At 45.6% G+C, this 23,073-nt stretch overlaps 1 protein-coding gene across 3 annotated transcripts in view; it reads right to left on the bottom strand.

Annotated features, from left to right (window-relative positions):
* Positions 1-1,071: 1,071 nt before the first annotated feature.
* The window catches only part of Ctnnd2 (catenin delta 2), an 847,941-nt gene continuing 825,939 nt past the window's right edge, over positions 1,072-23,073 (bottom strand). For all 3 annotated transcript variants that reach the window (NM_001271502.2, NM_001415019.1, XM_039101550.2), the window contains 4 exons: positions 19,493-19,619; positions 15,564-15,695; positions 10,178-10,251; positions 1,072-3,014 (listed from right to left, as the gene is read on the bottom strand). In NM_001271502.2, coding sequence (NP_001258431.2) covers positions 2,754-3,014; positions 10,178-10,251; positions 15,564-15,695; positions 19,493-19,619 — 594 coding nt within the window. In that variant the 3' untranslated portion in view covers positions 1,072-2,753. The remainder of the gene's footprint in view (positions 3,015-10,177; positions 10,252-15,563; positions 15,696-19,492; positions 19,620-23,073) is intronic.

Genomic DNA, 23,073 nt, shown 5'->3' with positions numbered 1-23,073 from the left:
ATTCCTCTGAACAAAATCATTCTTTTCTCAGTAGAAATCCAGATTATAGAGGCAGCCACTTTGGATGAATGTCTTAACTGGTTGTCATAATGAAAGCAAAATCAAAGAAGGGTCCCGTGCCACCCTGATATTTTATCCAGTGCATGCCTTGTTACAAATCGTGACTCAACTGCTTATCATCTTTTGCCAAGGGAGCTCAGGGGGCTTTGGGCTACATCCCAAATTCAGTTGAAGCCTTTCCACTCACTCACTATCCCCCCATCTACCCACTTTCTCCTTTCTTCTTCCACTGCTGGTCATCTTTCTTTCCCTCCCAGTCTATAAGCTACAAGATTTGTCTTGTGTCTCTGCATATACATATTCAAAAAAGGAAAAAAAGAAAACGGTTGGCTTACATAACTTTGATCACTCTAAATCGTCTTTTGTCCCTCTACCTCTGATGCCAGGGGGTCCTTTGTGAATCATTTAATCACCATCTGGTATAATGCACTCTTAAAGGTCCATAGATAGCAAAGGCCTCCTTGATCTCAAAGAACAGCTTCTGTGAGCCATGTATTCAGATTCAGAATCAGAAAGAAAACAGCAAGTTCCTCCTGAGACCCTCAACACGTGTGCTGAGTTCTCTCTGCTCAGCTAGGAGCGAGGACCTGAAGAGAGTAAGTCAGCCGTCAGGCTACAGTAAGTGACACTACGTTCTCTGCCTTGATAAACATGACCATTTCCTCTCATGACACAGGCAGTGCAAGTGTCCTCGCCCTCCACACTACTTACTTAGCCTTCTGCATGGATGGAATATACACTTCTTTGAGGAAACCCAGAGAGTCCTTAACACACAAGACAATGTGGTATGCAATTTCTAGGACAAGCCGCACGTAAAGGGCCTGCAGCCCTTCTCAGGAAGTTACCTTTTCATTTCCCAGACTCTGCAGGAGTAAAGTATATTTGGATCACGGTTAACTTTGAGAAAAACATTGTTTGCAGACTGAATAAAAAAAAAAACCATTGCTTTTAGCTGAATCAAACTATGTAGAGAAAGGGGCGGGGCAAGTTTTAAAGGAAGATGGCAGCCAATTTCTTTCATTATTTATTTTTTTATTTTTTTTCCAAGAACAGTTAACATTTGCCAGGCACCTGTTGGCCTCAGTCACTTGCATCTAAAGAGCAAAGCTAATTTACCCACAGCCCACGCTCTCTGAAATGGTTAGCCTTATTTCTTAGCTCTGTTAACCACTAGTCTAACGTTAGCTTCAGAGTTCAGTTTTAATCATCTAGCCCATAATTGTCTACTGCTCCCTGCCACATAAACAAAAAACAGTTTGAAGGGGAATAAGGGGAGCAGTTTACATCTTCTATGGATACTTCAAGTAATTGGCCCCAAAGGGAAACTACCAAGTTGACCATGGTTTAGCATGTTCTGAGGGCATAAAATATGGAAGGGATTGACCTGTAGAAAGAGTTGGTGTCCTAGAATGTGTGATTGCGTGAAAATCCTACTTTACCTCAGCTGGCCTAAATATCCTGAGCCACTAGATGGTGAGAAGAGCAGAGACATTACAAGAGGGACAGACTGATGCACACTGATGCTGGGAAAACAAAGGCTGGTACACGATGGACAGCGGATGAAACTGCTTCTATCCAAATACAACCCCACACAGGTCAGCTTTGCACACACACTGACACACACACCCACACATGCACGGATACACACACACACACACACACACACACACACACACACACACATGAGCAAGAATGCTTATTTTGTAAGATTGGTCCATGGAAACAGACATTCTTAGCAAGGATGGATGACAGATCAATTGTAATTTATTTTCTTTTAACACTGTATCATCATAAAGAAAACTGGTATAAATGAAAAAAAATCTATTTCAAATATCTACATCTAAAATTTTAGGCAGTGAAAAAGCATTTTGTTGACGAGGGGTGTGGAATGACGTGTCAGCTCGGGAGAAACTGCTGGATGCCGCGTTTAGTTGCCACAAACAAATCACATATCAGAACGAACAATACTGCTAAATATTCCTTTTTTTTCCTGTTTTTTTTTCCTTTTTTGTTAAAACATACTGGGAGAAAGAAAAGAAAAGAAAACTGGAAACCCATACATCTTTCAAAAGTTTGAGATTGGAGCAATATTTAGAACCATTGATGAGGAAACACAGTGGCATTGGTGTAATATACACAATGCACTCTTCGTCTTTAATCTGTAATGTACATCAAATACTTTACAACAATGCATTAACAAAAGGCAAGAGACGTCTTGCTGTACAGAGGAACCCCAATGCAACTGGAAGCCTAGAGTCACATGGGTGAAGAGAGTAAACAAAGCGTGAGAAGCCGTTCCCCCACAGTGTGTAAACTATTCCGCCTTGTGCTCAGCGATAACCTCCACGCCCACCACCCTGACTGTCTCCTCTCTTCTTCCTTCAGCCGCCCCACTATAAAGCACTTTCAAAACGCTACGGTTCAAACTAGAAAGGTGTTGAATAGGGTCACAATTAGGATTGCGTTTAGCTTCCTATCGATTTCCTGGTTAACGCTCGATTCATTTTAGCTTTCTAAAATAGCTCTGAGTATTTCTTTCTGGTTATCACAGCCTTCCTTTTGGAACAGGCTTTAACAAACTAAATTTGCAGGGAAAGAAAAAAAAAGAGAGAAAAGAAAAGAAAAGAAACAGAATGTCCTGTGGTGTATGCATGCACATGCACTGTCCCCAGAGTGCCTCGTGTCCTGACTCCTCACACCCAGGAGTCGGGCGAGGCCGGGTAGTGGCTCGTTTCATAGTTCAGTTCACTGTAAGGACGGGCAGCGGAGTAGAAGTCGACATAGTTGCCAGTGGACTTGAGGCCCAGGTGCATGGTGTACTCGCTCGCTGGAGGGCGGTGATGAACCTGGTCCTCAAAGAAGGACTCATCATAATTTCGTGTGGAATTCTGGAAGGGCTGGTAGGTCTCGTAGTCTTTCCTGCTTGGTTCCTGGGGGACAGGCTGTGTGGAAACCTGGCAGAGAGAAAGTGTCATGGTGGGTTAGTCATGTCCCAGACCTGCCCTCTGTCCTCAGGCCATGCTATCACTCTACATAGAAAGGGGTGGAGCCTATCTGTGTAATTTGACTTTTTATTTTCAATTTGATTTCTCTGGGGGCCCAGTTCGGTAATTTGATACTGGTATTCAATGTGTTGAACAGCATTTCAACCTCCTGGACCATGTGTTCTTTTGTTCTGGGAATCTTCAAACTCCTCTCTTATAGTTCTTTCCAGGGAACACAAAGTCGCCATGACTGTCACACTGTGGTACTACGGGTGTGGGTGGTCATCTCCCCTGTCTCATGCGGGCTGCAGGGGTCCCCTCCTTTCCTCCCCTTCTTTTCAACTCTTTCTATCTCTGCTGACCACTAGTCTCCTTGCTTCTTCTGTGAAGCAACGTGGGTTTTAGCAGCCGTGTATAAGAACAGATAGATACATTTGGTCTTTATGATGCTCTGGCCAGGGAAGAGGGGGTTGTGGAAGGTTCAATAAGTGGTCCAGCAGCCTAGGGAGATCATTAATGGATAAGGCCCTTGCCATGGACTTGAAGATCCAGAGTCTGACTCCTCAGAGCACACATAAAGGTTGGTAGGTGAGGTGGCTGTCTATAACACCTACACTGGGGAGGCAGCGACAAGGGATCTCTGGGGCAAGCTGGCTGCCCAGGAGTGGCGGTTCTAGGTTTCATACTCATTAAACTCATTGCCCAGTAGATGTCCATGGTGATTTCTGTCTCTTTGAATTTGCCTCCCTTTGGAGCCTCGCCTGAGAGGAACCACACAGTAGTTATACTTCTGTATCTGGCTGCTCTCCCTCAGTAGGTTTTCATCATTTTTCTGCATGCCGAATTTTTCAGATTTATATGAAGAGGAAATGATACTAGTTTAAATGGACATATCACATTTTGTTTTTCCATTTGACTTTTGTGGATAATTGGATGTACCCCTGTCTATTTCCTTTGCTTTTTGGATGTATACCTTGGGTGAGACAGCAACTCTGTGTTCAGCGTTTTGAGCAACCCCCAACTGTCCGCTGAAGCAGCTGTGCCAGCTTATGAGGCAAGCTGAGGAGTAAACTCTATAGAATAAAGGATGCTCATTTTTGTCTTTTCTGTTTTTTGTTATCACACATAGATGCTGCAATATCAAAGAGGGAGGAAACTTACAAGGTCTAATGGCTACCTATCTCCCATTCCTGTGATTATGTAAGGAACTGAGGCTTCCCCGTAGTTGGTTCACTCCCTCATGCCTGCTCAAGTGACCAGGAGCTCAGACACATGCACACTCCACATTCTTTCTACTCTCTGGAAGACCAAACGTTTTCTAAAACTTGGTGCAATTAAAAACTTATTTAATTAAAGAATGTTGCAGGCACAACGGCTTGCATCTGTAATACCACATACAAGAGAAGCTGGGGCAGAAAGCTGCAAAGTTTGAGGCCTTGGGGGTTCAAGGTCAGCCTTGGCAAAGTAGTGAGGCTTTGTCTCAAAGTTAAGGTTTGAAAAGGCCAAGGTGTAGCTCGTAGGAGGAATGCTGGCCTATCATGTGCCAGGCCTTGGGTTGGCTCCTCAGTACTTCAGGGGGAAGCTGTGCAGTAGAAGGCAGCATTTGCAGTGCTTTCTCATGTCCTGGCCCAACTCAATACTCTTTGTACTTGGTCTCTGTGGGTTACTGTCTGAGGTAGGGTCTAGAAACATCCAAGGGTCCCAGGAGCCTTGTTAGAAGTCAGGAATTCATTTCTTCTGCTTGGCCATAAAGAGAGATGAGCAACATTCCGTCCCTCGTGATGTATTAGCTCTCATCCCAACCTACCTCAATCTATTTTTGTTTTCACTGACTCTAGAATTCCTTGTCAGAAACCTGACCCTTCACTGTGAACAGATGTTTTTAAAGTGTGGGATGAGGGGGACCCCATAGCCAGTGTCCAGAGAGATGTGCAAGGTTCTATAGCTTTTAACAGCCGTGATGTCTGGTATGGATTACAAAACACTCTGGGAAAGATACAGTTTGATTACTTTTCAGCAGATTCAGTAACTCCCTATTAATTTTACTAAGGTTCAGCATGGTAGGCTCCTTAAGAAATGGGTTTAGTTAATAGGTACTGATTTGCAATTAGCAGAGTGTGTGTAAATGAACACCTCTCTCTAATGGCCCACATATAATTCTTCTCTCAAGGAAGCGAAACTCCTTCTTTTATATAGAATTGACTTATACTAGCAATCGATCAGTTCTCCACAGAAGTGGTGAACTTCATCACAGCGGCCTCCCAGGATGCCTGCACTTCTAGTTGGTGGTAAATGAGCAAGATTTCCATCTGCCTGTGAAAGCCCGGATGTTCACAGAGCGTTAACCTCTGCTAGCCTGAGATCCGGAGCCTGAGAGGAATTCTGGAAGGAGCATGCAAACCTCCAGGTCTAGTGGGCTACCTGTTTGGCATGCTTGGGAGGACACCCTTCCCATTCCAGAAATAGCTGTGCCCTCTACAAGACTGTGCTGCTGTCCAAGTTTGGAGTTCCAAAAGGCCCAGCCAGAGAGTTTGGAAATGTGTAGAGGGCACTTTCTAGAACTCACAGTCTATATTTCTGTAGGCATCACCTCCAGTATTGAATACATTGTTCGTATTCCTCAAAGGGTCACAGAAGTGTGCATGTATGCCTGCCACATCAAAGTCGATGTGATATCCATTACTTCCATCTGTCGGTTTACTCATCTGTCTGTCCATCCGATTCCTACTTTTTAGGTAAGGGAACAGAAACTCTAGGCAGATTTTCAACCTCTCTAAGGAATCATGGTGAGTGGAACTGTGGAGCTAGGACCTGAGCCGTCCTTGTGTTAGCTCAGTCCCTGGAGAGCCACTGTGGTCAAATCCTAAAGGGCAGACCTCACTGGCTTGACTCTGGGCTCCATGATAAGAAATGATGTCTTCTTTGGGAGACAGAGAGGCTCCTCTGTGCTGGTCTTGGTGGTCAGAGGGTAGAGTGCTAGAGTCAGGGATTTCCTAAGAGGAAAGTCACCACTGAGGATGTCCTAGGGAGAGGCCACCACTCAGGTTTATGACTTTCCTCCAGAGCAGCTTCTGATTTAAGGTTTGTGAACTCTTCCTTTCCTTTCCTTTCCTTTCCTTTCCTTTCCTTTCCTTTCCTTTCCTTTCCTTTCCTTTCCTTTCCTCTCCTCTCCTCTCCTCTCCTCTCCTCTCCTCTCCTCTCCTCTCCTCTCCTCTCCTCTCCTCTCCTCTCCTCCCCTCCCCTCCCCTCCCCTCCCCTCCCCTCCCCTCCCCTTCCCTTCCCTTTCTTCTCCTCCCCTCTCTTTTTTTCCCTTTCCTTTTCTTATTTCCTTGTCCCCTACCTCCCTCTCTTCTCCCCTTCCCCTCATGATGTGGGGATGCTGAGGCAGTGGACCTGTCAGTGATGAGGTCTGTGCCAGGCACTTGAGCTCAGCTTATAGCCCCAATACTTGGGATGGTTAAGTAGGAGTATCACTGTAAGTCCTGAGACAGCCTGGGCTTCCAGAGATGGACTGCCTCTCTATAACAAAACACACAATAACACAAAAGGCACAGGAGCCTAATGGGGAAGAGTGGATCACAAAGGCACCACCTTAGGATGGATGTGCTGATGGTGAGCATTGAGAACGAGCTAACTACCATAAGGAGGGCTTTTGTAAGGCAAGGCCACCGGGCCTGGTTCTTTGTGTAACCATTTCCCCCTTTCTGCTTCTCAGTCACATTGCGGAGTCAGGGCAGTTTTTTTTTTTTTTTAATTCTTTTTTTTCGGAGCTGGGGACCAAACCCAGGGCCTTGTTTTTTTTTAATTCTTTTTTTTCGGAGCTGGGGACTGAACCCAGGGCCTTGTTTTTTTTTAATTCTTTTTTTTCGGAAGTCAGGGCAGTTTTACAGGACAGATGGTGCCCTTTATCTTGTATCTTCTGTTTCCCCAACTAAGAGCTAAATAAACTCATTTCTTTTATGTAGCACCAGAAAGAAAAAGATCAAGAGGACTAGTGAACTGGATTTATTCTGAACACAGGAAAAAGATAGCTGATAATAACAGGATCTCCAGAGCTTTCCATTCAGGGAAAACTGAAGATTCAGAGCATTTATGACATGGGTCAAGTGGTAAGGACTTCCATTTCCTCTATCCCTCGGGTCTCAATGTGGTCACAGCAGCAGCAAGTTGTCCAAGATATAAATTACTGGGCTAAATTCCATATCTAATGAATCAGAAAATCTGATTCGGGGGCTCACAAAGTTATGGTTTCATAGCACTAAGGAATGGGGGTTGGGAAATGTGGGTGTGTATGTGTGGGACTTATGCCAAGATTTCCAAGTCACTGAGACAAGAGATGGGAAATTGAACACAGAGACAAAAGAATCACGCTGAGTCTGCTTTTCTCCAGCTGGAGGGTTGAAGTCAACCCTGTCCCTAGATAATCATTTCCTCATCTCTGGTGACAATTATCCCTGCCTGAGATTGGGACTCGGGATACTAATAAAAGGACTTAAGGTCATGGTTTAAGTATAACTCTGAGTACCTGTCATCAAGACATGAACCCCTTCTGCCAAGAGTTTATGAACAAAAACTTACACCACCAGAGAGGTGCATGCAGTTAGACATATTTGCACTCATAAACATGAGATTGATGAGTAGGAGCTCACTAGGACTTCGGGGAAGTATTACAATAATGTATGTGACCTGTTGCCCCAGGCCTCAAGCCAAGGGCCATCCACTTTCCACTGTTGGTTGTGTCTCCTACATATATAACTTAATCAAAATGTCCACAGAGTTTCTGCAAGTCGCATGAATTGTGCCTCGGAGCCTGGTTCCTTTTCTGTGGAGTCACAGGAAGTGAGTGGCTCAGGACTGTTGCCCTAGCCCACCATGCTAGCCTATAGGTCCTGGGCTGGCATTCGTGCACAGTCCTAGCACTGATGTCCTCTGCCTTGTCCTGAAGACTCAGCCTCCTCAGGTCGGCTGCTGCCTGCCTTCTAACTGTGACTGTTTGGTTTAGAGGGAGGTCAGGTTCTCATTCTATAGCCCTGTCTGGCTTAGAACTCACGATGTAGTGTAGGCTGGCTTTGAACTATGGGCAATGGCATCCTGAGTGCTGGGATCACGGGTCTGATGAACCATACCTGGCCCAGGTCTAGTGTCTGCTCTTTGGTACTTTGCAAACTTCAGTTCTAATTTTCATAAAAGCTCAGAGTATTCTTAAGAATGTGCTTTTGAGAATGTTATGGACTATTCTATAAATGTAGGGAGCAGACTGTCTTTGGAGCTACTGTAGTCACACCATGACACACGAACCATTCCGGGGCTACCCCAGAGTGTGCTTTTATTACTAAGCAGGGCAGGATTGCACAGATAGGACAACTGCTGTGGAATGTGCTGCTTCTGCTGTGAGGGGCTCTCTACCTGCTCGACTTAAGACTAATCCTGGACTCTTGGCTGCAAATCAAGAGATTCCTCTCATCCCTCTTTGAGAGCTGGAGATTCTTCCCTGTAGCTACAGAATTTCATGATAGTTGCTAAATGACAAAGAGTTGATGTCCATAAATAAAGTGGATACCTCTAATACACTCCGTCCCCTTCTTTACGTGTGTTGGAATGTTTCCTGGCAAGGAAGTAGTGAAGGCCACCCTGCTGATCTCCTGTCTATGGCTTAGGAGCCAGTTTATTTATTCACTGGCTTTTTTTGCTGTTAGCACAGCCCAAAACGAGAGGGGGCAGTTAGCTGTTAGCAATATGCCAGGCAGGCACTTGGGCCATTGCATTTGTGGGGTTACAACAATACCAGATGGCTTCCGGAGTGGGTGTGCATAAACTGGAAAACAAAGATTGGAGGCTAACTTCTCTGCTAAGGATCATATTTCCTGCTGGTGGTTGATCACTCATGAAAACCAATTTAAGTTCAAGGACAATTTAGAGTTCTCCTACCTTTCCTTAGGCATGAGACTGTCTTAGAGGAGGGGGATGCTATGTTATGCTGGGTCCTGGCATTATTCCAAAACCACACACACATACCATGCTTTCCTATACCTGGGCATTGCAATTAGGTGCATGGTTTCTGGTTATCCCTCTCTGCATAACTTTTCTGAAGTGTGGCAAGATGCAAGGCACCCACAGAAGCTAGCCTTGGAGAGGATTATTAGTAGAAAACAGTCACAAAGAGCCAATCTTGCTGTGACGCCCACCATAGGAGCAGAGGCGACCTATGACCTTTTATCAAGGAGGCCCAGCCCCTGCCTCTGCTCTTATAGTCCCTACAGAAATGGTCAAAAATGATCCTTCAACAAATGGTTTCCAAATAAAGCAAACAGACTCAGACTGTTTGGTTATTTATAGGGACGTTTCTGTTATTGGTAAATATCATGTATAATGAGAACCCTTCGTGTTAATTACAGGCGACAGGGTAATGAAGCTACTCAATCCCTGCCCAACCAACAGACAATTCTGCTCGAGTTATTGGCATCTTACAGTGGTCCACTTGGGGCTTTAGTTCAGCTCCCTCCCATATTCTATTTCTCATCAGTATCAGGGAATACTGGAGGCTGGATAGCTTTATCAAGGAAAGGAGATTATCTTAGAGTTCTGAACATTCAAGGGAATGATGCCAGGACTGGCTCGCCCTGGTAAGCATGGGTATGGTAGAGGGCATGGGCTGGGTATAGTACATGTATGCATGCATGCAAGAGAGACCACTTGGAGATTGGAATCTTCCTAGGAGAGGAGGGAGGATGTCCTGCTTCTAGAAGAGGTGCTTCCCTCCTGAGAAAGCTAAGTCTGGGCCTCACAGGGACTACTTATAGTCATTTTTCAGAGTCAACATTGTGAACAAACTTCCACTAGACTCCTCTTCTTAAAGGTCCTTCATTTTAAACACTACCACCTTGAAGGTCATAGGTCCCACACATGAACCCCTGGGACATACCACATCCAAATGGTGTCACCTACTAATGATGAAGCCATGGGACTTTCTGAAGCCTGGGGTAGGGTGGGGAGGTGTTTAAAGCCTGCCAATGCCCTATGAGCATCTGTTTGGATGAATGTGAGATAGACTCACTCCTTGAAAACCCAATTTAAAATTCTAGGCCACACAAGTCATTAGGAGCGAGAATACAAACGTGTTGCTTGCACTTCACCTGGTTCTGCTTGATGTCTTCAGCGGGTGCACCGTATGAATTCCTATACAAAGTTGAAACTCCAGTGTTTTGAGCTAAAAGGAAAAGGAAAACAAAATTATTAATAATAAGGGCCAGGTTCTGAGGATGGAATGATGGGTACCAAGGAGGGTTCTTGGCCCAATACAGCTTGGTTTGTCAAAGAGCATCCCAAGTGGAAGGACCTCTTTGTCCCCAAATCCCCTTTTACATATTCAGAAAGAAGAGAAGCCAGTCTAGGATCTCCTCTAGCCTGTCAGCTTATTCTAATAATGTTCGCATTGTGGACAGGGTCAGGGCAGGTGCGGCTAACAGATGGTCATCTTGCAAGTTTTATTGCTTTCTCTCCTGGTAAAAACCAAAGGATAATAAAAGCTTGTCACCTGCGCTGGAGCATGCAGGAGCCCGAATCAGCAGCTCAGCTTTTAGCTGGAGAATGACAGGGAAGTAATTTCTAATTTGAGTGCACACACATGCTTGGTCATCTTTCCGACAGTTCATTCTTGAAGGCCTGAAGGCCATGCAGACAGCACTGTTTCTACATCCTGGGCACTTCTGGTAATGGAGGGAGTGGGAAGCCTCAGAATCCTTTTAGGTACAGAGACAGAAGTCTACACTCCATCTTCTCATATGCCTGGCTTTGAAGTGAGAGGAGGGAAGAGATCCTGCTTCTAGAAAAGGTACCCATTTCATCAATTGGTACCTTGCAAGAACATGCCACAAGCCCAGATGAAGGGTATTTTTCCTCTGACATATACTAAGAGGTCATGGTTTAAGAAAGATCTGGAAAATGATACTTGTCCAGGGCCAATAGGACACAAAAATGTTTGAAAATACCAAATATTCCCTGGCTTCCAAGACCCGAGAATAATGAAATTTACATACTACCCACTCTCTTAGAATCAGTTGCACCTGATCAGGACAGCCTATCAAGGGTTAATGTCATATCACTCACTGCTATCATTATTGCCCAAAGGCATATAGCAATTGAAACCTTGGAAGATATTGCTGAGAAAGTGAGGGTGAGAGCTCATGTCTGGCTGCCTATTTGCCTCCCGTGTGTGTTGCACGCACACAGAAGTATGTACCCTTGCTTATGAATGGTATGTGTAGAGGACAGAGCAGAACATCAGATGCTGTCTACTCTTGCTCTCCACCTTACGGCCTTGTCACTGCAGTGGCCCCTCAGCATCTTGGCTAGAATGGCTGCCTATGAAGCACTCCAGAGATGGCTGTTTCTGCCTCTCCAATGCCGGAGCTACAGGCACATGCAGCCAGGCCCAGCTCCTTACGTGAGCATCTGAGAATCACACTCAGGCTCCCATGCTTGTGAAACACATTACCATTCACAGAGCAATCTCCCCATTCCCTCTGCCACTCTGCTAGCTCTCTGACTATATATGCATTTCACCTATCTATCTATACCATCTATACCCATATACTATCTATACCCATCTATCCTACAATGGAAACAATCTCTCTCCTGGATCAGTGAATCTTACAGTGATGTGTTCCAACATCCTGTCTGTCCTGTCTTCTCTATTCATCAACCTTCCACAGGTGGGGCCATCCTTCTGTGTTACGGATTGGATTATGTCATTCTCTCTACTTGATACTCCTTGAATTCTCAAGCTCCACACAATCTGCTTCCACCTCACTTTCTGCCATTTTTCTCACCCACCCTCTCTTGTTATGGAGCCATGGACACCCTGTTTGTCTTTGCTCCGTGGAGTGATTCAAGTTTGTGTGCATTGAGGAAGATCGTACCTGCCAATCCCCCATTATCCCTGATTCTCTGATCTCGTTGCTGTTTGGTTATCGGCTGAGAGGTCTCCCTTTTGCCCATGGCATGCAAAGTTAGCCTTTTCTACCTGGTTTCTGGTCTTCTCTGTCTCATTCTGTCTCTTCTCTGTTCGGTCCCTCATCATACTCAGCTTCACGTGACATTACCTTGTCAGAGAACTTGTTCATTGCTGACCTTGTTTACTGCTGGCCTTTGTATATTAGAGCAGACGCCTCGTAAAATTGGAAAAATATGTCTTTTATCCTCTGATTGTGTCTCTCTGGGATAGTGCCTGGTCTCTGTGGATCTTCACAGGACAAGAGATATAATTACAGAATGGATGAGCTAAGAGATGAACCATGGAAATTTATCTAACTGCCCAGCAAAGACATGCTGATAAAAATGTCCCTGCAAGGTTAAGGCAAAAGGCTCGTCCTTTCCATTTGTAATACTGCATTTTAGGTGGCTGGAACATCGGTACTACTATAACCTTAGCTTCTCTCCATGTTACACTGTTGGTGTTTAAGTAGAGGATGTTTCTGTTGGACGTTCTGCCCTCAGCTTGCTGGCTCTGCCATTGTAGAAGAGACTCTGGTGGAGAGTGAACAACATTCACAGGCATCCAAAGTGGAGGGCCTCAAGGATGCTCTTCATAGAGAAGCACCTTTCATTTTGTGTGTGTGCCATTCCCTACACACTCAATTTCTAACAGAAAGGACTAGATGGCTTTAAAAGGCATACACACGGACATTGACAAAACCAGCAGTCCTCGCCTGATGAAAACGGGAAGTTCTTATAGAAAGACAGATTCTCCGGATAGATTTAAAAGTTAGACTGTGCCATCAAGAGTCAGGTGACACACAAGAGATTCCTCGGCAACCAGAGAACTAACTGCCAGGATCCTGCATGCTCCAGCGCACAGCTGATCCAGGGATTCTGAAGGTCCCTCGCTAACAGAGGGGAGATGGTATTCTCAGAGACATACCAAGCTAGGAAAGGGGTGCAGAAGAGGAAAATAGGATGACTGGGCTGAAAACCCATGTGGACCTGGACTTATAAGATCCAAGCGTGGGATGGCAGCATAGGCAAGGAGCTGTGCCCACCATGGGCTTCCCAATGTCACCTTTGAGGGGAGGGGACCGTCGCTTCCCACAACAGACAGCCTCTCTCCGCTGGGAAGTGGCAAGACATCTCTGCCGTTTCAGGACCAAGAAAGATGGAAACACCCGAGGTTTCTTCCACCAAACCCTAACACACCTTGGATTCAATCTTACATGAGAAAAGAAACTACTGGTTTTGATGTGGAGATCCTAAGAAAACTGGTTTTTGTGCATCAGTTCTTGAGTGAACCGCACTTCCCATTGTTGGCCTTTCAGTCCAGTGTGATGCTTTCTGGGCACTCTTGTGGCTGGGCCAGTGACTCAGTTCACACGGCTGATGGAAGGAGGTGACCACTACCTCCAGGTTCATCACACAGACTCCCCCACTTTTGTCCTTGTTAGCACCTTCGTCACACTTCACTTCCATCAGTACTGACATACTCACCTCTGCCCTCGACATCCCGCCATGGAACTGGACCTCTGCCACCCACCAGCCTTGCTAACACCTTTGTCTCCACTGCTCCTTACTGAGGCACCCCACTATTATCATGGTCACAAAGTCACCGGCATAGTCAGAAGTCAGATCCTCTTCTTTCATTACCGCAACAGCCACTAGCACCATCACCACCACCTCTGCTTCTCTCCTTACCAGTGCAACCCTCACCATCCCACCACTTGTTTTTGCCACCACCACCACCACCTCAATTCCGCTTCCTGGTCTCTCATTATCCCCCTCACATCACCTCCACTGTCTCTCTGTCACCTCCGCATCTCTGGTTGCTTCCACCACCCTCGCTACTGTCATCGAGAGCAACCGGCTTTTATATCAACACTCGTGGACTTGGAAGGACTTCCTTATATGAACAAGTTCAGGAGAAGAGCTTGGATTTCTTCTAGGTTGTCTACGTGACTGATGGCATCGTTCTGAACTGAGTTTGAAGCTGTTTGAGCCTCCAAATAGGTTTAAAGAATTCTATACATCTCAATAGCAGAGTCATCAAGATCTTGGCCATTTTCTAGGCAGGAGGGACATTAGGCGTATGATACATTTGATGTTTCATTTCACTAGGTGTGTGGGCAAACTTATGTGCCACTCGAAGCATTTCAATATGAACATAGTACTCTTAAAAGCCTCTGGGGTGCTTCTGCTGGGCCAGAGAGTTAAGAGCAACACTAAACTTAAATGACGCCAATACAATCCGTCTTACAATTATTTTTGTAACTATGGTATCAATCTGTCATCCAAGAATCCCAGTGCTGTGGCTACTTGGGGTAATAATAATTATAAACTAGACTGGTCAGATGAATGTGTTCTCACTACTAATTCAGGCTAATCAGTATGCATTAGATTTTCTGCTGGCACCCCTGCACTTGGGACTCAACTTTCTTGGTCCATGTCCAGCAATGACTAGAGTAATTTTTATGGGTCAGGGGGAGAGCTATGGTGGTAGAATGAATTCATTGCTCCCACTTAAGGGGCATTTCAGGGTCAAGGGTGACATGTCCCTCTCTCAGGTCTGCACGTGGAGGCAGAATGTAGACCTGGGGGGTACGGATGAGACACATCTGTTTAGCGCACAGTTCCGTATGCAGCTGTGCAGGGTTACCACAGAACACACTGCTCCTGGGGTAAATACATTTGTTATTGCAAAAATTTATCTTATCTGTCCTGGCTTTGGAGACGTTTAATAAATCATCCAATTTGTCTACTCTCCCTCCCTGCAGGTCTGTGCATAAATAACACCAGTGACCCGTGCCCTGTGCTTTTGAGGATACTGGGACGAGCGTGTCTCTGTGATTCTTTATGGCTATGTCCTCTGCACCCCAGCTTTATCAATGATACAAACACCCGATCTTCTCTTAAAGGCTGTTACTCATGGCCTATCTTCAGGAAGGACTCATTTTGATGTCCACAAGGCTTTAAAAAATAGTGTTTAAAGTTCCCTATTAAGGTCATGTGGCTAGGGGAGTCTAGTTTTACTCCCTACAGGAGCCTCCCACGACCTGGTTCCCGTGTCCCATCTCCTACCCACATACTTAGAGAGAAGCAGGGGTGGACGCAGACCCAAAGACAGTTGTAAATGTCCAAGAAAAACTGTACAAAGGAGACAGGGAGTTAAGGCTATATTTACTAAAAGCCAGGGTTAGCAAGGCATTCTGGGAGGGGAACTAGCAGGAAGAAGTGAATCAGCTTTGCCCTCCCTAGAGTTCCAGTGGATGGAACTTGACTGAGATAGGGATGAGGACAAAAGCTCATCCATTCTCTAGAAGCATCCTGGACATTGCTGGGTAAGAGTTGGCATCACGGCAGGAAATGAAATGGTCTCAATAGGAGTCTTGGCGGGGGGGCTTGTCTCCTTCCTCCAGTTCCTGGAACTAACAAAATCTCAAGTGTACTGGCAGTCCTCCAGGCCCCAGGCTGTGGCTTGCTGTTTGAAGGGCTGGCCTCAGTGTTGGCCTTGGCCACGCACGCGACACTGCTCACCTGTCATGGTGTCTTTTCTGGAGGTGTGCTCTCCTTTAGTTCCATGGTAAGTGGCGCTGTTGCCAGCGGACTCATAGTCCGTCTTCCTTTCTTTGAGGCTGATCATTTCCCGAGGTGAAGCTGGGGCACTTGCTACAAAAGCACACGAGAAAGGTTACTTTTCTGCATCTCATTTCGTGGTAAGCACGGTTGGCTTTCCACGTAAAACAGTTAACTTCACAAATACACATGGTCCAACATATGGCACAAGGGGGCCCTGGATGGCTTATTTTTTCCTTTACTTTTCTGGGCCATTGTTCTTACCATTCTCCCTCAGTCCATTACAGCTGCTGCTTTATCGTAAGTGGGACAGTTTGACTTGGAGGCAGGCGACTAAGAATCGCCCGCAGGCATCATGTTTCTTGCGAAGAGAAGGCAGAGACCTTTAAGAATGAAACTGGTCTTTCAAGTTCATTCTCCTGTCCCTCCCTCTCCCCCTCGAGCTCTCTTTTAATTAGATATGCTTCAAAGGAGCCGTGATAGTCTGAGCATCCCTAATTTGTAAACCCTGAGCACAAACACTCTGAAGTCTGGAACTTTCTGAGCGCTGACATGACAACCGAGGTGGAAAATTGCACGTATCCTACCTCGTCGTAACACAGGCTGCAATCAGAGCCCTCAAAATAACTTAGACTTTTTGTGTTTAGACTTGGGTTCTCTGCTCAAGATGTCTCCATGATATATGAAATTATACTGAGCTAAGAAAAATATATTTTTAAAATGAGAAATCTGAAACATTTCTGGTCCCAGCTGTTTGAATACAGGACATTAGACCTCATTGACACTGAAAACTCCCCAGTGAAAAGAAATACAATCTGACTTCCACACAGAGCTGCCAAGCAGCTGCCTTATGTAAGACGGGAGCAGCACCTCCCGTGGGAGGGATCTGAGGAGCTGAGCCTGCAGCACCCACCAGGCTCTTCTCCAGGTAGCCTGGGGTATGTGTGAAGAACGCTGGTTTTCCTGGCGGGGCATTTTGGCTTCAGCTCTTGGCGCGACTGTGTCAATAATGTCTCACACACCCCTTACATTTCAGCTACTTGTTGACTGCTGGCCACAATATATATATATATATATATATATATATATATATATATATATGTATGTTTGTTTTAAAGTAAATAGGCACCATGAACATGGAAACCACAGTTAATGGGGTGGCTTGGTAACAACAGTGAGGCCGTGTAGAGATGTGGGAAGAGGCAGACAATGTCATGGTGCCATAGGGGTGCTGGCCAGGCCTGTTCCTACTGTAATGGGGACATCAAACACAGTATGAGGACCTTAACCAGGGTGCTTTTTAATCTTCCATTTTCCTCTGACTTCCCAAACTCCAGGGCAGCCTCCGTTATCTTGTTTTACCCATTATCTGATGAGTGTTTAGGGGCTCTCCTCCAAATCCTGAATTTTTTTTAATTATCCAGGGAAAGGCCTTGAAATCCACTCTTAGCAAGCACACCTGCTGGCGAATAAGATTTTTTTCTCTTAAACTAGTTTTTAGCATACAGCCTTCCTTGCTAGTCTAAGCCGCTTTCCCAGCCACGTGTCAGTTTATCTTGAGAGCGCCATTTGCACCCTGTGCAGGGTTGTCCACCTGCAGCACACAGGGCTTGCTCATATCCCGAGTGTACCTTTCCCACCATGGGAGTCACAGGATTCTGTCAGAGTTAGTGAACTCTGCGTGCAAATCTCTGTGCAGGAGGCAGAGATGTGAACTGCGCTGTGCTTGCTAAACTCGGGGAGTCCCAGCCATGTAGGGGAACGGACGAGCAAATACATCAGAATCAGGGTTGGAAGTTCCCAGAAGTCCCATCCAAATGCTGGGAAAGTAAACGGGTGCTGTATTACTGTACGGAAAGAACCTCGCTAGGTCTCAAACTGACCAAAATGAAACCAAGGCTCACTGCTCAGCTCTTGTAGCACTTGGAAGTTTCCAATTCTGACTTTCTAGCAGAACTAATTCCCCAAATTCATTAAATAGATGCCTGGGCCACACACGATACAGGATGTATCCAAAACAGGCACCCGGCAGAAACCCATGAGCACTGGACATGACAGCCTGCAGTGTTCTCATCTCTCATGGGGACACTTGAAGTCTCAGTGATCTAACTCAGGGTATATTTCCCTGCTACCCAGGGACTCCGGCTGTTCAGGAAGGGATTGGAGGCTGATGCAGGTAAGGAACAGAGGGCTGTTATCTATTTCAGGCTGGAGAAACACTAGGGGTGCTGTGAGAGTATTCTGCACTTTACATGTCTTTAGGATCCTGAGCTTAAAGGAGCATGACTGCAGATCGATCTGGGCTTTGCCCCAGCTTGGCGGTGCTCAGTCTATTCCTGCCAACTCTTGTCTTTCAGCTGCTGGGGTCTCACTTCCATAACCATCTACCCTCTCTCTCTTCTGCTTAACCTTTTCCCTCTGGGAAAGTCCTTCCTCTGTCCTTGTACCTCTGGTCCTGGGTATCCTTGCATAGAACCTGGCCATTTAGGAGTCAGGCTATCAATCAAGAAGGCACAGTATTTTGGAGCCCTTTGACCAAAGCTTTTAAAATGAGAAACTAATACTGCACAGATGGCGGTGTTTATTAAGCTACATGAAGTGTGTAATTATCTCCTGAGACCCCACACATGGTGATACTTTGAGTCTCCAGTAAATCAGGATTAAGCTCCAGGAAAGATCAAATCATGCGGACAAATGTTTATTAGGTGTCTGGATGTGTCTGGCCTAGGAAATACCAAGGCAGAACACTTGTTGAATGGATCCTCATTCTGGCCCTTGCCTGCCTACTCCAGAGATGGCTTTCCCATTTCCCAACACTTTCCCACCTCCTCTGTCACTTGGTCTCCTTGACTCTGATTGGTTGACTGTAGCCTTTAATTAGAGTTAACCAGCCACTCCCCTTCTGGGTCCCAGGTGCTCTTTAAGCCTTCAGAATTGTAGCATGAGAAGCGTCAGTGCCCACCCGTGTGTGTCCAAGTTACAGAGTGTTTGTTCCTGAGTCTATGAGCCACATCAAATGTCCTAAGGACTACCATACCTTGAACTCAATTTTTCATGGAGCTTGGAGAAGGTGACTGACCTCTCTGAAACTTTGTCTCTTTGTTTCTGCTTTTCCTCAACCCTGTGACAGTAAGTCTAGTGTAAAAGACTAAGGGCAGTCATCCTCAGGGACACCAAAGCCTCTGCTGAGCAGATTTTTCTATCCCACCCTCCAAGATGCTGTTTCAAAGAAGAGGGTTTCCTCAGTGGGGGTTGCGGGGCAGGGGAGGGAAGAGAAGGATGTCACAATAAGGGATACAGGGGACCCGATACAAGTCTTCATTCATTCCCCAGTTTAAAAATAAAATGTCAGACAGGGCAAGATGAGCTTAAGAGCCGATACTCTGAAGAAGAGAACAGGGCACTTATGTTAATAAGTAACATACTTGTTTGCCTTTCATATTTCTACCTATAATCTTTGAGATTATTCAAAATGACTGGAAAATCATATAAATTATTTTAGAAATGAAAGAAGTGAGACCGCCATTTAAGTTCTGGGGATTTGGCAGAATGAGAGAAAGATTATGAATTAAAATTGGTTATGTTGCAAATTTATTGATGATTCTTAGGTTGTAATCAGCAAATTAGGTATGAGATAGTTAGAGATACTGATATAACTCATGCGTGTGAACTCTTGCCTGCTTCCTTTACACCCCTTCCTCACTGAGTACATGACACATGCCACAGACAGGGAGCGAGTGCAGCTGAGAATGTCTATCAGTCCGTATGTACTCAACAGAGTTGCCGTCCCAACAGAACACACTTCCCAGTGCACAAACCACACAGCTCTTCTCAGTGTGGTGCCCAGATGAGGGGCTCAGGAGCAAGCCATGGCCTGGGCTGCCTCTTACCTGATCGGTTGTTGGGAGACACACGCACAGGAGAGATGGAAGGTGTGCGGGAGGAGGAGTAGGGCCTTTGTCGATCCCTCTCGATGGTTGAAGATGAGGCTACAAAGTGATATTGTGACCATCCATCCTGCAAAAGACAGCGTGCTCCTATTAAGCAGGGAAGGCACCACAAAGCTTCACCTCCTGACTCTGCGGAGTTCCAAGCATTTGAATTTGCAAAACATTTCTGCAAGTGTCAGAAGAGATTACTGAGCGCCGCACATCACCACGGCTTAGCCCAGAGGAATGGGAATTGTAGACACACCTCTTCTTCCTCCAGACAGCCTGGCTGGGAAGGTGGGCGGTTTTTGTCTGCTTTTCCCCCCAAATATTAAATAAATGGTTTCCGTGCCAACTTGCTTTGCCCATACATGTTGTTGAAGACAGAGGCGCTGCTCAGAATGCAGACTCAAAACGTTGAATTTGCCAACCTGGCTTCAGCTCTCCATTTGCTAGCGAACCTTTCTCCCAGTGCTGACTTTCATCTCAGGAGGGGGCCTGTGAGCAACACAGTCCCAGGGCACTATCCTGCCCTCTTTGTCATTTATCCCCTTTACATAATTTCCAACTCCTCTCTGGGTCACAGAAGCCCAGCCCCCTGCCTCAGGAACTCGGGGGGGGGGGGGGGGGGGCTCTGCTAAGACACTGGATGACACATTTCCCGAAGTTGCTGGGAATTCCACTTTAATCAGAGCATCCTCAGTGTTTTCCAGCTCATCTTCCCCAGCCTTCCAATATCTGGTCAGTGTTTGAAGTGCATACATACTATTTAATAATAAGCCCCACACAAATGCATTGCAAGCCATGTTGTAAATCTACAGAGACTAAAGAAGACAATGAAAACAGCTGCGGATGCCCAGCTCTTGTCACAGGCTCTCGTTCCAGTCTTCCTCTTGCAATTCAAATGTATTTGTATCAAAGTACAGACCGGAGGAGTGCTGGCCTGGCAAGACGGAGCAGTGGGCACCTACCCTGCTGCCAATTCCCTTTCAATATTTTTAAGTCTAAATATTATCTTTAAAAAACAGAAAGAATTTCCAATTTTATTTTTTGAAGATAATAGTTCGACTTTAAAAGAATGTGATCCATTTTTGTGAGGAATTATTGCAAATATTAATAGATGACATTTAAGAACAAAACCTATACTTACTTTTAGTCTTTATCTATTTGACTTTGATAACTCCTATTCTTACTCATGTAACACAATGCCAGGCCTAGAAACAGACTTTGTTGAAAGAGGCTGCTAACACGTCCTGGGCAAATGACTGTGTGGCAAGAGTCTCTTCAGGGTTCCAAGAGCTGGACTCCATATCTTAGAAAAGGAAGGTAGTGTGGCCACTCAATGTTAAAAAGGAAACGAGTTAAAGATGTTGCTATTAAAATGCAGCGATCTTCCCCTTGGAGAAGAGCAGGCAGGGAGCACAGAGCTCTAGTGTGGCTGCTCTGAAGAGATGGTGTGGAGGACACTCACACCCTCTGTGTGCCCATGGGAGTGACTCAATACCCAACACAGAGAGGATGGTGACAGGGATAAGGGACCATCACAGGATGATAGAGGACTGGTAGGACTCAGTGAACAACAGTGTTGCTGGCAACAGAGGAAAGGCTAAGGAGAGACAGGGCCGTCCAGCCAAGATGGTAAGTCGGGAGATTTGGGGCTAGGACAGTGAGAGCCTTCTCCCTTGGTTTTGCATGATTTTTCCACGGAAATGAGAGAAATGAGGCCATCTGTTCAAAGCAAGGAACACAGATTAGACAATAGGAGAAGTAGGAGGGGAGGCAAGAAAGGAGAATGTGCACGCGCACATGTGTGTGTGTGTGTGTGTGTGTGTGTGTGTGTGTGTGTGTGTAGGAGCTCAGTTCCAGGGTGGGGTAAGTAGGAAGTCAGTGCTCTTTAAGAGATGGCTCAGTGGGTAAAGTGCTTGCCACACAAAGCAAGCATGAAGAATAGAATGGAGGTCAGATTCCCAGCGTTCATGGAAATACTGAGCAGATGTGATTCACTTTAATCCCAGTGTCCCAGAAGCAAAATTAAGTCCCCAGAGCACTGTGGCAGCTTGCGCTCTGGTGAGGTAGGAAAGAAGAACCTGGTCTCAATCTACACAACAAGTAATCAAAGTGGAGACTGAATACCAACCTCAGGCCTCTACAGGCCTGTCATTCAAGTACACACACACACATGCACACGTACACGCACAGCACACATACAGCACACCACACGTGCACGAGCACGCGCACACACACACATACACAGACACACACACAAATGTATGCATGCACATGCACACGCACACCCCTCCCCCACAAGTGCCCATGCACAGACAAGCACCACACAAACAATAACCCTGGATGAGAGGTGACCTTTTCTCTCTTGCCTCCCATTCAATGAAGCAGGAGCAGTGGAATGGCTAAACTATAGAACTTTAATAGTGGACTTTAATAGTAGGACTTTAATGTGGAATTGTCCAGAAAAGCCTAGATGGGACATGAAGGTTTCTGTTCTGACGACACAGTAACATACTTACAAATGCCATGGCATGGGGTGGCATCGGATGCTGGAGACCAGGGTGTAGCTGGACCATGGTGTAGATCAATCACAGCTCGTTACAGGCAATCACTCTGTAATTAGTTCCCGGGAAGCTAATCCTCACCACTCTCCACATCCTTCACTGTCTGGACTCTTGATCACTCAGTTCTTTGTATTAGAAATCAACTCAGAAAATGAAGATACATTTTCGAGGGGAATGCTATTCCTAACTGAACGTGCCTCTGGTCCCACTAGCCATGTGCATTTTTGTAATCTAGCTAGCAACAAACTATCATTTATTTACTTCTTGACGTCACTTATAAAAGGCTCAAAACTGGTTTATACCCATAAACAGCTCTGGGAGATCTTTTCACTTATCACTTGTCTCTTTGCCCACTCATTTTTTCTTGTTTAAATTTTAACTCATTCCTGGCCGCCGTGTGTGTGTGTGTGTGTGTGTGTGTGTGTGTGTGTGTGTATTCTATTATATTAAATGCTTAATCTGAGATACCTTTGTGCCATCCATATGGCTTGTTGATGTTAGATAAAGCTCAGGGAGGAAAAATGGAGACTGAGGAGTAGCCACAGTAAGCAGGGAAGAGCTGTTAATCCTCGAGGCTGGCGATAAGGAACTTTTTAAACGTCCATGATTCTGCCAACCCAAGCAGTGACCCAGAAGATGTGTCCTTCAGCTTGAGACCCAGCTAAGCTGTCAAAACTGTGATATGATATCTGGCACCTCAAATTGGTTTTTATTTTTAACACATTAAACTTAAAACTGGAGGCTGTTAAATTGCTCCAAGTAGATAGAGATGGAAATACCAAAAGAAGTCCAAAGTCATTGTGCTTTAACTTGCCACCAGAAATCACCTGACCTTTTTCTGATGTCCCCTCTTACTGTCTTTTCACCAGTTTTGGGTTCTGTGACAACAGTTCTTATGTATTTCTCTAGGAAGTTTATCATCCACTGAAGCTGTAGTTTTCTATGGTGACATTTTCAGGGGTTCTGAGGTCA

Source organism: Rattus norvegicus, chromosome 2 (assembly GCF_036323735.1).
Source record: "Rattus norvegicus strain BN/NHsdMcwi chromosome 2, GRCr8, whole genome shotgun sequence".
Lineage (NCBI taxonomy): Eukaryota > Metazoa > Chordata > Mammalia > Rodentia > Muridae > Rattus > Rattus norvegicus.
This window is presented reverse-complemented; position numbering and strand designations above follow the sequence as displayed.